This window comes from Seriola aureovittata, chromosome 13 (assembly GCF_021018895.1).
Source record: "Seriola aureovittata isolate HTS-2021-v1 ecotype China chromosome 13, ASM2101889v1, whole genome shotgun sequence".
In the NCBI taxonomy this organism is placed as follows: Eukaryota; Metazoa; Chordata; class Actinopteri; order Carangiformes; family Carangidae; genus Seriola; species Seriola aureovittata.
The window spans coordinates 17,704,438-17,721,286 of NC_079376.1; the positions used below are offsets into that span (position 1 = coordinate 17,704,438).

The window sequence follows — 16,849 nt, forward strand, 5'->3', positions numbered from 1 at the left end:
GAATGGTTTCCACATTTCTCCAAAATAGTCACTTACTGAACATATGGCACATTTGCCTGCATATGCAGGCATGTTAAAGTGCTATTTCCAACCACAAGATGGAGCCATTGTGCAAAAAATTGCAGTCTAGCTCAATCCAAAGCATGCATAGGCACTTTCCATTCAAACTGACTTTGTATTCATCCACAATACCTTTCACTGTTTTCTTCCCCTCATTATTGCACTTACCATACTTATTACAGCAGGTCAAAGGAATACAATATGTCACATACAATGGGGAACAACATCCAACCCACCTGAACCTCTCCCTCCATGATGCCCAGCAGTTTCAGTAGATCCTCTTTAGACAGATCCATGATGTCCCTGCTTTTTTCTCCAGCCTCAGGGGAATCCAACAGTAGCTTCTCTTTGTCAGTGATCACCTCAACCTCCACCTTTTCCTCATCCTCATTCTGCTGAGCTTTGGCCTTCAGGCTCTTCACAGGCAAACCCACTTCCTGTTCTTGGCTGATGTCATGGTCGTCCTGTGGAACCCCAAGCACCCCATTGGCTGGGCTCTCCACCCTGCTGCTTTTGGACCTCATCTTCTATCTGTACCAAAGACAGAAGAGACAAAAAGGTTTTTGTTGTTTTTTTTACAGCAAATATCTTGTATATATTCCTATTCATGAACAAACATTTTAAGCGTCATTTGAAAGTTTGGCCTCTGAATATCTGTCTACTGTATTACTTCAGGTTCGGTTAGTGCATCACAGTTTACAGTGAGTTTTATGACTTTGGCCTTGACTACCTTTCCTCATATCACAACTCCCCATGGGCTGCCTTACTGACCCACTTTTACCTAGTACACTCACATAAACACAAACATACTCTACACATACACAGGATTGCAACTGGATGATATTGTCCAATGTAACATTCCTAATCTGGAATAAATATCCATAATTACCCAGCACTGTGTGTGTGTTTGTGTGTTGTATGGGGGCGTGTGCATTCCTGACACATCCCATTTTCTCACAAGGGTTGTGTATCTCATGCTGAGTGTTGATGTGTCTGGAAGCCCATTTGTGGCACTCCTGGGTGCTCTAGCCTTCTCAGCTGGCATTAAAAAGAGTGTCAAACTTTTTATCTAGTTCCTGAAAATAAATCTGTTGATGACAGACTTTAAATTAAATTCTACTACATTACTCACTTTTAACAACACTGTTGAGGTGACCTGTAGTATGCTTTAAACTTGATTACTTAAACACGCAGTGAGCTAAGAGAATAACTTTGAGAAGTTACAGCAGGGCATACAAGTGCTGTTCACAGCCCTATCAGATAGGTTCAACTAGGCTACCTCTCACCATGTGTCATGCTTCAAACGTGTTCATTTGAAATAATGTATGGTAAAAGTGGATAATTGTAATCTTTTTTCATACAATTGATAAATTCAATTAAACTGTTTATCAGTTACTTTTAGCTAACTGTTTCAACTGTTATCCAGTGCTTATAGCGAACTAAACTGTTAATCCATTACTTTTAGATTACAATTTCAAGTGTCTATCCAGTACTTTTAGCTGTTTCAACTTTCCAGTACTTTTAGGTAACTAAACTGTTTATAAATTACTTTTTGCTAACTATTTTAAGTATTTATCCAGTATCTTTAGCTAATTATTTAACCTTTCCTGCCCGCTTGCTAACTAGTTTTCACAAATTTTCAATGGTGAATGTTGTAGATGACTCGGGTCAGCGGGAGGTGTGTCAGTCAGTTTTTCGTATTTGATCGTTCACTAATGACCGTGACACGGGTACGTCATGTCCCTGAACCCTGGTTGAGAATCACTGCACTAAATAGTCAAAGTTGCAGGGTCATCAGCTAGAGGTTTGCATCTCTTTGTTTGTGTGCGCATGCATGTGTGTGTGTTTAAGCTCCATAACAACAACCATGAGACACTGTGATGGTGGATTCTTTGTGATCAATTTCAAATATGATGTCAACAGCACTTTTTAATTACAAACAGAGAAACGCCCACCCGCCTAAAATCCCCTCCATAGCACCCTGTTGATGTCATAGCACCCTCACTTCTGAAGCATGCATTGAGACATCCTGAGCAAGTTCGCCTAAAAGTCCGGTGGTGTAGAGACTGCAATGTGGAAGACAAAGTGGAACATTAATAGCCATTTTAATCAGTTTAAATAGATGGTAAATGTGAACTGGCTGTTACAGACTGTTAGAGAAGACAAACAACACTTTCTATATGTCGAGTGGCTTGAAAGCAAGTATATCAAAGGTTTTGGTTCACATGTAGAAAAATGTTTCTCTTCTTCTGTAATAGCAGTCAGCAAAGTTAAGATTGCACTGAATTCTAATGATGCTTGAAACCAGTCTCTTTGAATCCCACCTGTTTCCAGGAAAAGACCCAAGCACATTAGAGAGAAGGGTGCAAGATAACACAGACTGCATCTCTCAGTTCAAACAAGAAAAAAAGAATAAAATCTGACAAACCAACACATTAAGTGCATTCCTTATCTTAGTTCTGGGAGTTCAGTGAGTGCACATTGGCTCCAGGGAGATGTGGTTTAACTGGAGATTAATTGCAGTGCCTTCTTTCCTGTTCATAACTATTAGTTTCAGCTGTGGGCTCACTATCACTGACTCAAATATCGTAGTACAGCAGCACAAACAAGTGCTTCCAATGTTCATGCCACCATTCAAGCAGTGCCAGGGAGTCTGTATGACACGCAAGGTTGGAGGGCATTAAAAAGGGCACCACTGGGGCATGAGAGTGATGAAATGTAGAAACATGTGCAGCGCTGTAAATGACTTGGGCAGAGTTCTGCTGACAAAATGGTTGACACTGAGTTAAGCATTCTACAGTTTATTTTTAATTTCTGGGTTGATGCCACGAAAATCCACAGAAGCTACTGTAACAGCTTGCCTCATTTTCGGTGTCACTCCGGTCCAACATGGCAGGCAGGAGAGAATGGGTGTGTTTCTAGTTATAGTTGAGAGGTATATGACTATAAAAAGTTACTATAAAATAGAAATTCAATTAAATATAAAGGAAAACAAATGTATTATTCCAAACAGACCTTGAAATGTATTAAATACACATATATACAAAAATGTTGTTTTTGATTAATTGCAGAGGGTCTGAACTTCTTGCAAAAGACGTTTTCACTGTTGCATGTACACTGCCAAAACCCTGAAGTGGATAAGTTGATATATGTCTCTGTGACCTAAGCAATCCGTTTTTTCCATCAACACACTTAGATTCTATTTGGTTCCAAATAAATACATTTCTCAATTGAACAGACATATCATTCATTTGGAGTCGTGTTTATGTTCAGCTAATAAAGTCAAATATTCACTTTCCTTTTAGCTGTTTTACGGTTTCTACCAATTCCAGGCGGAATTATCTGGCTCTTTAGCCGCTAAATGCTCCACCATGTTCACTCACTAGTGGCTAACTCTTTCTGTGTTCTGTTTGGGCAGGTGGCATACAGACAGTGTTTAGAGCTTTTTCCCTGAAAACGGTTGCTTGTTGTCAATAGAAACAGTAAATATACAGGCAGTAAAACCAGAACAAGCTTAAAGATACTAAAACCCTCTGTAAAACAAAACTGCAGAGTTGGGTGATAATTCTCTGTGATAATCCTTATTTGCTCATATAAAAATATTCATTATACCAGTTTCATCAAAAGGACTCAACTACACAACTCCAACATTCCCAAGTTGCACATATTGGTAACATTTCATAGTTTCCCAGACAGCTGTATGAGATAGTAGTAATCACTCCAATTTCATGGGTTCTGTTGATGACAAGATTTAGTTTGACAAGACTTAGTCACCAAAGTCTGTTTGTCATCATAGCTTATTGATAAGAAGTCTTTGTCATCAATGCCTTCGCCGTTTGATCCACCTTGACTGGTCACTGCAGTCTTGATTGTAGTGAATTCTCCACCGCAGCAAATGGGGATTCCTGAGCCACGTGGCCTGCATTCCAGTCTGGCATGCAACATTCCCAGTTGTCTTTATGGAAAATAAAGGAGCTCTGGCAGACAATAAGCCTTTACTCTGAGGTCTGCGCCAACCCGCCACAATGCCCACACACATTCCTGGCATCTAAACCATCAACACAATCTCACTGACTGCCAGGCATCTAATACCTTGATGCTTTCTAATATGAAAGGGTGGCCTAATACCCAGTGAGACCCCAGTCAAGGCCTAAGACTAAATTTAAAGCAGGACCCCAAATCTATCCCAGGGTTTGGGCTAGTCCAGCTGTCCCATCACATATATGAGTATTTATAGGCCCCACCAAAACACGTGCCGCCATTCCAAAGTGAAAAAAGGGGCTATAAAATTTTGTCATTGGTCAGCAAGTCAGCAGTAACATGTGCCAGACGGACACACTGCTTTAGAGTAGAAACAATTAGTCCATTAACTGATTAGTCGATCAACAGAAAAATAATCAGAAACAATTTTAATAATCTATTAATAGTTTTGTTAATTTAACTGGCTTCAACTTCTCAAATGATAAGATCTGCTGCTTCTTTGTATTATTTTAAGTGGAATATCTTTGGACAAATGTAGACATTTAAAGATGTTACCTTAGGCTTTCAGAGATTATTAGGGGCATTTATCATCTCATTTTGTTTTACATTTCATTAACTAAATTATTAATTGACTGATCAAAACATGATTAAATGTTAGTTGTAATCTAGTGATTTTGTGATATAAGTCCTCAATGGCCTAAAAGATGGGTTAATGTGTAATTGTGCATGTAATCTGAATTTAAACCCTGTGTGTCTCCATGTACAGATATTCAAGTGGAAGAGCTGTAAAATACTTGAATCATAATCAAAAGCAAGATTAGCAGAAATGCGGACTGTTAGCAGGATGGGGTCTGGTAGCTCTAGTCCATGTCTGTGATGTTCATGTAGAGAGAAAAAGTGAGGAAGGGTAGAGGGCAGGAGATAGAAGTCTGGCATGTAGCCAAATTAATTTGCCAGAGATGAGGGATGAGAACAGCAGCTGCAAATAATGTGTTTTAGGAAAAATGATTAGTTTGATTCAGCGAGTTTTGACATATTCACACCACAAACCCAATGTGACCAAACAAGGAGTTAGAAATGTTCTTTGCATGCGAGCGTTTGGCAACTCCTTCTGCCAGAGGACACTGATAAAATGCGGTACGCTTGAGAAGCTCTTCCGTCCTTACAAGAAAAACACACAAGGCCGCCAAGATATGTGAATTTCAATCAAAATTGTAGCTGTGGATGAGATTCGAAGCTATAAGACAATCCATCTGATATTGAAAGTTTTGTGTGCACCTATTTTCCATGCAAGGGCACAAAGCTGCAGCCTGTTCCAGGATTTTGATGGACAGCACATTCCACCCCAGACGGCCAGTGACCTCTGGGGTCAGATTTTACGTAACAGCCATGTTCTAGGAAAATAAAGACGCAGTTAGCAGAGATGGATGACAAGCTTTTTCTGTTTCGAATACCGACTCAGACATGTAGTCATTCCCTAAGGATTTCACTTTTCAGGACCTTTTTGTCCAGTAATACTAAATTGAACCGTCAAAGGGCCATCATGGACAAAACTCAAGCATTTACAGCTTGTCTTACTTTAATGGTGGCTTCTATAAATAACTCATAGCTACAATAACTCTAACGTTGGCCTACCATACTGGAGCAAAATGTCAGCATGGGGTTTCATCTTGTAGTATACTCCTGATGTCACATTAACTTGATCCTCTCACTGGAGCCTACAGTAGCATCAGCAGTTAAGGTTGCACTAATGAACAAACTAAGAGGAATGTCGTTGCTTCTCTACATGTAATTGCTCATACAAATGAATTACTTGCTGCAAAGGACACACAGACACACTCTTTACATTATAAATAACTCTGCACAGGTAGTTCCTGAATCAGTAACTTATAAATTATGACATATTTATACTTGTTGTGCTGGTGGCAGTTTGTTAAATATTCACTTTGAAATCTTTGACGAACTCACATAATCCCTGTGTAAATCCACAAGAGCCATTCGCAAATCTTTACAAGTTGAAACACACTCTGACTTGGGTCATGCATTATAAACATCGGACTGTGTGTGTGGGAGACTTTGATGCATATTTTATTCAGTCACACAAAATGCAAACCCCATTGTTCTTAAAGTGCCATCGAGTCATCAAGCGTATGGATTGCTGCAGCTGCTGGAATACATGACTCACCTCCATCAGTCTTAATTAGTGTAATAGACAGTACATAATGGGAAACATGAACACATCCATTATTTCTAAGAGTTAAACGTATTAAGTTGTAGCCTCCAAACCAGGAGCAGTTTCCATAGCAACAGGATTAATTCAATCTATTGGGAGAGTCCATAAACCAAAACTGACTTATGAAGATTCTTCTGGTGTAATGGCACGACTGGATATCAACTTTACAGCATGACGATCAAGGAAGAGATCGAGTTCTGGTTGTTCTATGAATAGAAACAGCAAGACAACATATGGATGAAGCGGACCTAGATATTGCCCAATGTCATGGGGTCAGCTGTTTGTCTGAAGTTTGTCTCTAAATGCCTAGATCAGAATTCCACTGACTGAACTTCATGTGTTTGCTAGAGATCATAATGTTGCCTCACATTAGGAAACAAGCTTGTTTTGTGTCTATCAATTTTTATAGGCTACATGTTGGACCGTTTGCCTTGCGAATAATGGCACATATATAATGTTAGCAGTTACTGAACAGGTTTTAAAGAATATTGTATAAAGTTATGCTGCTGCCACAGCTATATAAGAGCATGTGCAGGTAACAGATTGGAAGAAACTTTGTCTTTGCAGCTACTCTGGCATCTTTGCACTGTGACAACCCCAAATGAATTTTTGTCACTGGATCGTGTAATTTGATATCACATCCACAGACTGTAAACTTTTTATATAGTCTGTGGGCACTCCTGAATTGTGTCTTCTCAGTGGCTTCAGTAACTGCTAGGGATAATAAAATCTTTTGGAAGCACGTGGACTGAAGATATCTTCAATATTAAAAATGATCACTAATAAACTATTATCACTTTACACTTTACAGCGCTAAAATACACTGCATGGTTCTGCCTCACTGCTCTCATTAACCCATTTCCAGCAGAAAGGCAGCTGTTGTTGGCGTGGCATTTTAGTGGCATATGGCTCTGCTGATGCCAGTATCAGTTTGTTAACTGGTCGGCCCACTGGACTGAAATATTTCAATCTCAATAATGATTCAATGGATTGCCATAAAATCTTTTACAAACATGCATGGTTTCAAGAAGATTGAAGGCTACTGACTTGGGTGGACTTTACTTGTGGTGCCACCACACGGTCGACATTTGTGGTTATCAGTGAAATATTTCAACAATACATGGATTGCCAGTAAATTCAGTTCAGACATTCATGTTCCTCATGATTAATTGTAATCATTTTGGTGATCCCTTAACTTTTCCTCCAGCGCTATAGGTCAAAAGTTTTACATTTTAAATCCATTGTTTTATAACCAAACACCTGCAAAACTGCTAAGTACTTTAAATTGCAAATGTTAGTATGCTAACGGCCTAAATGAACATGGGAACATGGTAAGCATCAATGTATCTCAGATATAAGGCTGATCAGCGCGTTAGTATTGCCACTGTGTGACTGTGTGTTTGTCAACTTGTTGTGGACTCTTCAGCACCACAGAGGCCTGAACAGTCAGCCTTAAAGTAAGCTGTTGGTCAGCTAGCAAACACATTACATTCTGGAGTGCTTGAATGATAATGTACCACTAGCTAACTGCGCTATTCCAGATCTTCACCACCACTACCTATTTAAGTTTTGGAGGTGAGCGCTTGTATTGTGTTGTATTGTGTTGAATTGTGTTGTATCGTATCATTTTCACACAGAAAAAACTAGTTATCATAAAAGTCATGAAGTGTTTTGTTGCAGGTGAGACAGAAATAGAGAATATAAAAAAATGATTGAGAGAGCTGAAGAACTCTGTCACCAACAGTTGTGTGAAATTACAGTGTGGTATTCAATCTTCAGCTCAAAGTCACAACCACAGAGATCAATAATCCTTATCTCGGTGCTTTCGGTAAATATACGCTGGCTTATTTTCTTCTCCTCAGGGACATCAGTGGACAGATGAGGTCTCTGGGTAGCTGTCATCATCACACAGCAGTCTACTGGGAGAGTCATGACTATGTCACTCCCCCCCAAGAAAAAATATGGAGTAGAGAAGAAAAAGCATGGGTTGGTTAGAGAGGGTGGGAATATGATTGAGCTCAACTAATATTTCCCGTCTGTGGAATTTCAAATGTCTCTTACATCAAACCAAAAAAGGTTTTCCTACTGGGAAAGATGCCGTGCCGAGAGATGGCCAGACACGCACTGTACGTGGAAAATACTTGTTATCCTCATAAGCTCTGATGAACCTGAAACTTTTGCAACACTCGTGATACTCCTACTGTATATGAACATCCCAAATGACCTCACTACCTCTAATATTATTACACGTCAAGAGCCAATTAACAACCAGTCTACTGTTTATAGCAAGTATGTGTTGCCGTCTTGCATGCTACATATCAAATGATCTTGAGAAGATCTTGGGTTGCTATGGATTTTGAGGACTTATTTTTAAACCGAGGGAGCATGAGTTATAAGCGCCACTGTTCTGCGCAACATCCAAATGTGTCTAAACTGCATTTTTGGAATTCAAGACCAGAGGCCCGTATACGACTGGAGCTGTGCATATGTCAGTGACAGCTGTTGTTGAGGCCCAACAGACGTATGGGGAAGACAGCGATGAGCTTCACCTCCCCACTATATTGTGTTTCTGTGCATGTGCATAGACATATCTTCGAATGTAGTAGCCCATATGCACACGCAACACGCAGGCACGGACACACATTCGTACAGTATTAAGAAAGGAATGGGGTCACTGAGTTGATAATGTGCATGTCAAAGAATAATGAAAGAAATGTGTTCGAAACAAGCAAGTCCTCCTATTTGATGCATTAGCCACTTCTTGCAATTGTAACACAGAAACATCACCTCTCATCTTGAGAAAGGTTAAATATGATATTCAAGTCAGTGTGCTACACTGTCAGTTGAATATTGGGACTACTACATGAGACAGCTCACAGCACGGAGATAATGCTACACCTCACAGTTAAACTATGTCACCCTCTGCATGAGCAACAAGTCAAGTGACACAGACCTATGGTAATGTCATGAGGTAAGCCAGCGGCACATTTAGTGCATCTCAAATCAATGCTGCCCCTGTAAACACCCAAGCTTAACCAGCTTGGTTTCAGTTTAAACAGGGACAAAAATATTGATTTACAGTACAACTGATTCATTTACAGGATGAGATTGATAACTGCCCAGCCAGCATTCACATCTCTGTCTTTTTCAAGTGGCTATTTGGCTGACTGAGCTCCACAGACCTTTCAGGGCATGTGCCGAGCAAGAGAGAGAGGATGTGCTTAGATAAAGCTGGAACGCGCACAAAAATGTTAATGAGTAATATCTCTGCAGCAGTTCTCTTTGTCTTGTTTGAGTGGTGATATCACTGAGTGCACAGAGGCCACATCAGCTGGACAGGGTAGGAGGCAGGGAGAGAGGAAGGGTGAGGTTGCACAGAGCCCCTGGACACTGACAGCAGCCTAAGCCACAACTGCACTGGATTCCCCCACTGCGAGCGAGATACATTTTATATTTTCTTTTCTTTTTACCAAGGTGATGTGTGCCTTGACAAATGGACAGCGGCTAGCAGGAGCCATGTGTCTCCTTCGAAAGGCCGATGACTTCATGCGGATGAAATGGAATTCATTTTGGCGTCATTACAATCCATAAATATTCAGGATGAAAGATGTCATCCTGCGGCAGCTTATGAATGCCTCCTAAGGATCTTAATGTTAAGCAGTGGTGTGTGTATTTGCACTTTGTGTACTGTATTTGGTGTGTGCATGTGCAGTGAGTGCAACAGTGAGAGCTACATGGCGCTGTAGAGGTGTTGAAGTTAGCAGGTGGGAGAGAAGTTGAGGGCAAAGGTTGCAAGTGTATGTGTGTATGAGTGCATATCATTCCCAAACATTATCTGACATATAAGATGAAATACTCCTCTTTTCCCCACATACCTAAAATCTCAGCGCAACATCACCCGTGTTGTCTGGAGAAGTTGTGGGCTTCTTCTCTTCCCACATGCAAAGCAAAAAAAAAAAAAGAAAGAAAAAAAAAGCTTTCACACTAAATGGTCTTATTCATACAGACACATCATATGATACACAGAGAAAGGTTTGATTCATGACTCTCTGTTTTATGTATGCATTATCACAATGCCAAATCTGTATTGCCATTAACGACACTAAGAGTAGTCACTTGTCTTCTCACGGGTGAGTAATTAATGCAAAATGTAGTTTGAATGTATAAAAAATGAATGCTGAATTAATTACACGTTCAGGGAAGAGTTGTTTCATTCATATGGCTCAAATACAGCTTGAATGAAGCCAAGAGGGTGGACTTCTTTCAACCAGCATTCTTTATTGGCTCCATAAAAGTGATGAAAGTTCAGCAGTGGCACCTGTACCTGAGCCTTTTCCTGCATTTCAGTCTGAGAGCAGAACAGCTAATAAGTCCTGCTTTGCCAGAAGCACATGTCCCACACAAGGGCAAGAGAACAGGAACATTTTCATTATAAGAAACTTAGGAGAATCTGACCTACCTGCTGTTGTGTTGTCCCCAGGTTTGAGTAATCAGCAGCCACACCACGTAATCCAAGAAAAAGGCACGAAAGGAGTCAAGTATCCACTAATATCCTTTAGCTTGTGTGGTCCACTTGTGGTGTCTGCTACTGAGTGGTGCCAAGAGCCATCTCAAGCTCTTCTCTCTCTCTCTCTCCCCTTTCAGTTCTTCAGGTCAGGCAGGGAATGGTAGAGAGCACTAACAGAGCACTGTAACTTCCCTCTCTCTCTCCCTCTCTCTTTCTCTATCTCTATCTCTCTCTCTCACCCTCCCTCCCTCTTTTACTCCCACAGCCTATCCAGTTTTGCTCTGCATAGCACTCTAAAAACACACCTCTCATTTTCTTTCCCTCCAATCCTTTCCAGAAGTCAGTTGAAGAGTGTGTGAGAATAAAAGGCAGAAGGGGGGTGAAGGAGGTAGGCAGGCACTATTCTACTCACTCTCAGCAGTTGAAAGGGGCCGTTGCCCGGTGAGGAGAAAGGCAGAGGTGTGGTGTGATGTCCTTTGTCACGGGGCCAGATCTTTTCACTCAGCTGCATCCTCCATTGTCCCTCTCTCCTCTTTTTGACCAGAGTCACAGACACTAAAAGTATAGCTCTATATTTAACTCACCCATTCTCGCCAACATGGGTGCTGTTAGCAGCTGAGACTAGCTGAATGCTAGATGTTTTGGCTGGCTAGCTAGAGAGCTAATTTTCCTCACTGACCCTTGGTGACAGCTGAACCCTACCATGTCATTCTCTCATGCTGGGAAAGTCCAGTGACAGCAGCCACCCAAGCCCCAACAGTGGTCCAAGGAACCACCAATTGCTGACTTAGGAGGGTTGAGTGTGGCCAAACTCTCCAAGGACTCTGGAAGCTACACTGCCTTTCTGGCCCTGCTTGTAGAAAACAATCTAAATTAGGCCACGGAGTTAAATCTGTGGTACAGTAATGTGCTCTGCATTGGTGGGAATAGTTGATGTTGCTGCCAGGGTACTGTTGGGCTAAACATGTGCAGGGTTGCAGTTGAGCGTAAACACACCTAAACTTGGTTCACCTACATTTCTATTTGTGGAATAATGTTTACCCAATTTTCAAGATTATCATAAATCCTGTGTCTTGTAATCTTGAGTGGCACCAGGTAAACTCAGTTAAATGGTCTTTTAAAGAAAATTGAATTAAGCAATCAGTTCATTTCAATGGAATCACTGCAATCAGTGGATTTGTTTGTGCGAGAGAACCAATCTGCCTCAAGTTCACGTCTGATGAAAACTCTGACCACCCAAAGTTTTGACCGATCTGTCTCAAATGTGCTGGAGAGTCCATAAGAGGAAGCTATCGTGGCTTATTAGGTACACCGCATTGTGCACTTTAGTTAAAACCCCCTACACTTATAAGACAGGAGTCAATGGTACAAATACGTCTTTTGAATAAACTGTGTGAATTTATTGCCCCATACAGTGCTGGCCCAAAATGAACAAACTAATCTTTTCTACTGGTATTTTTATGAATTTGATACAAATAAAGTTTACATGGGTACAGATATACAGTATATCAACAATGTCATAAATTATATGCTTAGGGTCAAAAGCTTCTCTACGTTTCCATTATCGGAATAGACAGAAGACCCAATACAGCAGTTTTGCCACTCTGTCAAAGGTGAGTTTCACTGAACAACTCTTTGCTGCAAGGTGAGTGTTGATATTTCCTGATTATTTTAATATCTGGGAACACTGCAAGCAAAGATTTGCAGGTAAAATATATTTGTTTCCAGCCTGAACCTTTTCTCTGTAAATGCTTAATGAGTATCTTGTTTATAGCTCATAATAATAATAACAGTTTATTATTTAGAGCTACTTTACTGGATATTTGGTTGTTTTTGTGCAATTTGAGTTGATGACCTGATGAGAAGTCTGCCTGCATATTTCTTCTCCTTAAAGTGAAAGTCTTGTCTGGTCACCAGAGGGAAACGCCTGGTGAACATAATGACACTCTTATCACTAGGTGGAAACCAAAGCAAACAAAAGACGCAGCAGTTAAACAACAGATAATCTCACTGAGGAATTATGTCAGATGGACATTGACACATTCACTCCCTCTTTGTCAGTTCTTTTGTGTTGCAATGTACAGTACATCTGACCCAAGAGCAGTTTAGTTCACACATTGCCATCGCTGTATTATGTGGGTGTGGGTCTGATGTAATGTTTTGTTCAGTAAAATGAAACACACTTCGGCAGACACAAATGCATAGACAGTTGGACAGACAGAAACACACACTCTGCAGGCTCGTATCTCCATCTCGTTGTTAACTCGTTACCTTTCTTCACTTCGGCTGTCATTTATTCATTGACTTTCCCATGCGCCTCTTGATGACCTTGTATTTGGGTCATCCAAGAGTTCTGCAGCTCTGGAACAACCTCAAAGACCTTTTTCTCTTTTTTACCTTTTTGTTGTCCTGTGGGTGACACTCAAAGTGAGTCAGAGCAAAGACAAACTCAAAAAACAAAGCGCATTTGTTTGACAGACCCCTTCCTCCCCACATATGAAGTCATCCCCCTACATGTGGTATCGAAGAGGAAGATCTATCCAAACTGAGGTCATGAGAAGTGTATTTTGATTGAACGCCATAATTCCCACACCCAAAATGAAGTCATGTGGTTGGGATCCAGTGAGGAAGAGGTTTGTTATGATTTCACTCTGTATATATAATGCCCACAGGACGGTGGTCCTGTCTGGGCTGCGGTTGTTATGAATCATAGTAGAAATACGGGTAAGTTGAAGTAGCTGCCATTCCCACACTTATATGATGTGATCAGAATGGCAGACATCAGAATAGCACTCTCATTTAATTAACACAAGATGGGTGATAAAATGTTGCTGTGGGACTTGAGCCTTGTCATCCGGTTGCAAGGAAGCTTCAGCGTAAATCTTTGTTGAAGGTTTCATCAAAGGAAACGTATGAAGAGAGGACAATATGATGTTATTAACCAGACTTGTCAGCTGATGATGTAATGTGCATCAACTTTCCCCTATGAACACACACGTTTATACCTTAATTTTTCATTTCATGTCTCTCAACGCTACCTTGTTGTTGCATGCTCGCCCCAAGCAAAGTAATCACTGAGGTCCCATCCAGCCATCGAGTCTGTCGTTAAAACGCTCATGCAACATTAGCAACCCTATGTTCACTTCCACTTCTTCTGCTCACACATCACCTCAGCTCTCCCGGGTCGTTTTCAGTTTTGGGAGCGCTGACAGATGCTAATGAGCTGTCCAAGCAGAGTGAGATTAGACCAGGCCGAGACAACAGGGAACATGGTGTTCCTGGACCCAAGCCACAAGGGGACGACAGAGGTTTTCAGCAAAAGAAGAAGAAAGGTCATGGAGTGACAGGACGTGGGTAGATCTTTACACCAATGTTTATGCTTGTAGCCAACTGTATATCGTGTGTTGTTTTAAAGGAACACTTTGACATTTTGGGAAATAATGCTCATTGCTTTTTCGCTGAGAGTTAGATAAGGCCATTTACACCACTCTCATGTCTGTACTGCCCCGATCAGTCTTGTCACTTTCCGATAGCGACTCCTCCAATCTGCCCTGAAGAGGTAGCGCTGCTGGCTCTTGGGAAGAGACCATGTTTGGCGGCAGAGAAAACTGCAGCCCCTTTAACATTATTGCTACCAAACGGTATCAGCAGGACAACCTGAATTATTAGCCAAAAAAGACTTATTGATTATTTTGCCTGAGACATGACTAGCACTGACATGACTTATTATTTTGGTTTTGCTAGTCAACACTAGATTGAAACACTAATTATATTTTCTGATTGTTTTGTTCCCTCATTTCACAAAAAGTACAGTGTCAGATTTATACTCATATAACACCAAATGTCTAATGGTAAATTGTCCCAGAAATGCCAGCAAATCTCACAGTACCAGAAAAATACCACAACACATGTATCACACAATGTTTACCACAGGAATGCCAATGCTGAAGTACCACAACTTCTTTTATGTGGTTCTGTCCTATAGGATTTTTTTAAAGGTTGACAGACAAGCATGTCTAATTAGGGTTTGGATTTTCCACTTCCGAGCACAGTAATAGTGTCCTGTCCGAAAATGAAAAATGTATGTAATTTTTGGTTTTATAAAAAGAATCAAAACAACGTTATAACTTAAATTTCACTAACCGTGCACTACTTTTATTCATTCCTAAGACTACTTGAGCCAGATTCGAGAGATTATACACATAAAGCTGGGTGTTTACTGTGAGTTTACATGTGTATGGTAAACCACATGTTTAACCCTATTAACTGTGGTGTCACAGTTCCTGCTCTGCAAAAACATTAGAGTAATGTTGACTATCCTTGTATTTGATTAGGGCAAGAAGAGTATGGTTTATTTGACCAGTTTTACATTTGTTTTGTTTTCAGTGGAATACAATATGGCTGTATTAGATACTTGAAACAAGTAATCCAAATGAGTGAATTCATAAAAGTATACATCTGGTTTCACTTTTTGCACAGTTTAGCCTGTTTAACTTGTTACAGCATCAATAACACATCCAGTAAAATACCAGAACATAATACCGACTCAACTCTGAATAATCATCACAACAGAAGTTATTGCTGAACATACTGTAGACATCTCAGCTCTTGTGGTTTCTGTGTTTATTGATGTAAGTCTGTTTTTAAAGGCTAAATTGGCCTGGAAATTACATACTCTTAAGTATTTCAGTCTTTGTTTTTCTTTTGATGTTTCAGTTATAGTGATGACTTACCATCTCAGTAATGTTAATTACTTATGTTTCATTTCCTGTTTTTGCTGATCACACACTATAGAGTTGTATTGAGGAAGTGACTCGCTGACGCCCTCCTCTGTTCAGATGGTAAAATAGTTATGCCAAACCCTCTTATAAAGCCCATTGAGTCAGGCTTCTCCGTTTAAACAAAGACATGGGACTTTGTGAGTGTATGTAACTCTTCCTTTGACATTATTGGCAAATTCCTTTGAAACTTGTATGTGTTGCTTATTACCATTTAACAATTTTAGTGATGACACCAGATATATTTGATGAGCCCAGCTCAGTTGTAATTAGATGTAATTTGTGGTTATTATCTTGTGATTCAGTGATGGTTGTTGGTTAACAAAGTTCCACACAATCTGACATGAAAATCTTACCTTTCACCTGTAGCTTGTCCAGAAAAAAAACATGTGGGGAAAAATATGCAAAAAAAAACAAAAAATGCTCAGTTTGAATGAATATCGAATAATTTTGTGAAGTAAAATAAAAGCCATAATTTCTATTTATTGTATTTTTTTCTTTAGCAGCTTTATATTAATTGTGAGATGATTACTACTGGAATGATACTCCAAGGGGTATTATGTGAAATTCTGGCTGTTTTGTGGTCTTATGGAAGCAATATGTAGTCATATTTATTAGCCTATTAAGTAAAAGACAATGACATGAGTGAGGTAAATCCATTGTGTATGAAATAGGCTATTATTGGGAGGTATAACCACTCAGAATCAAAGTTGATGAATCTTATAGTTCTTTTGATCTAGTCATGATTCTGTGGACTACATAAATAGATTTTTCCCCATCATTGTGTTTTACTAATTGAGCAAACTGTCAAGAAGGTGATTGTGCAGAAGCATCTCCATAGGAGTAGTCCCGGGATGACCCTTGCCCTTCACCACCAATGTTTTTCTTTCTTCCTACTTTTGGATCTAAGATTATTCTCCCAAGGACAGCCACAGCAGGAGAGAGAGGGCTGCCACTCATCTCAAACCCTGGAGGAGAAGGGTATTTCCATCTCTAGCTGTGACACCCGTGACCCAGCACGCCCAGCGAGCCGAACTGAGAGACCACAGGGCCACATGGTTCGTTCCAAACAACAGCTGTGCATCATCCGACGTGACAAAACACTTAGACAATGAATCTCTGCCCTGCAGTGGACTGTGGGCATGCAGGCTGCTCATCAGTTTAAGCTGATAGGTTTCAATTAATTCAACATGACAGTGAAGTCTAAAGCTGAATTTATAGCCTAATAACGATGGTGGAAGTCAAGGCATATTGTGTGTTTACAAGCCTGAGTGGACTTTATGCTCAATA

At 40.3% G+C, this 16,849-nt stretch overlaps 1 protein-coding gene and 1 long non-coding RNA gene across 4 annotated transcripts in view; one reads left to right on the forward strand and one right to left on the reverse strand.

Annotated features, from left to right (window-relative positions):
• Positions 1–379, forward strand: part of LOC130179934 (uncharacterized) — a 17,920-nt gene extending 17,541 nt beyond the window's left edge. For both annotated transcript variants that reach the window (XR_008829346.1, XR_008829347.1), the window contains exon 4: positions 243–379. This is a non-coding gene — a long non-coding RNA (uncharacterized LOC130179934). The remainder of the gene's footprint in view (positions 1–242) is intronic.
• LOC130179932 (filamin-A-interacting protein 1-like) overlaps positions 1–10,999 on the reverse strand; it is a 21,872-nt gene extending 10,873 nt beyond the window's left edge. Inside the window, exons 1-2 of one of the 2 annotated variants that reach the window (XM_056393098.1) lie at positions 10,734–10,999; positions 297–591 (exon numbers count right to left, since the gene is read on the reverse strand). In XM_056393098.1, coding sequence (XP_056249073.1) covers positions 297–584 — 288 coding nt within the window. In that variant the 5' untranslated portion in view covers positions 585–591; positions 10,734–10,999. Of the gene's footprint in view, positions 1–296; positions 948–10,733 lie in introns of those variants that run through there. The other variant, XM_056393099.1, reaches the window with a different exon arrangement.
• Positions 11,000–16,849: the final 5,850 nt, after the last annotated feature.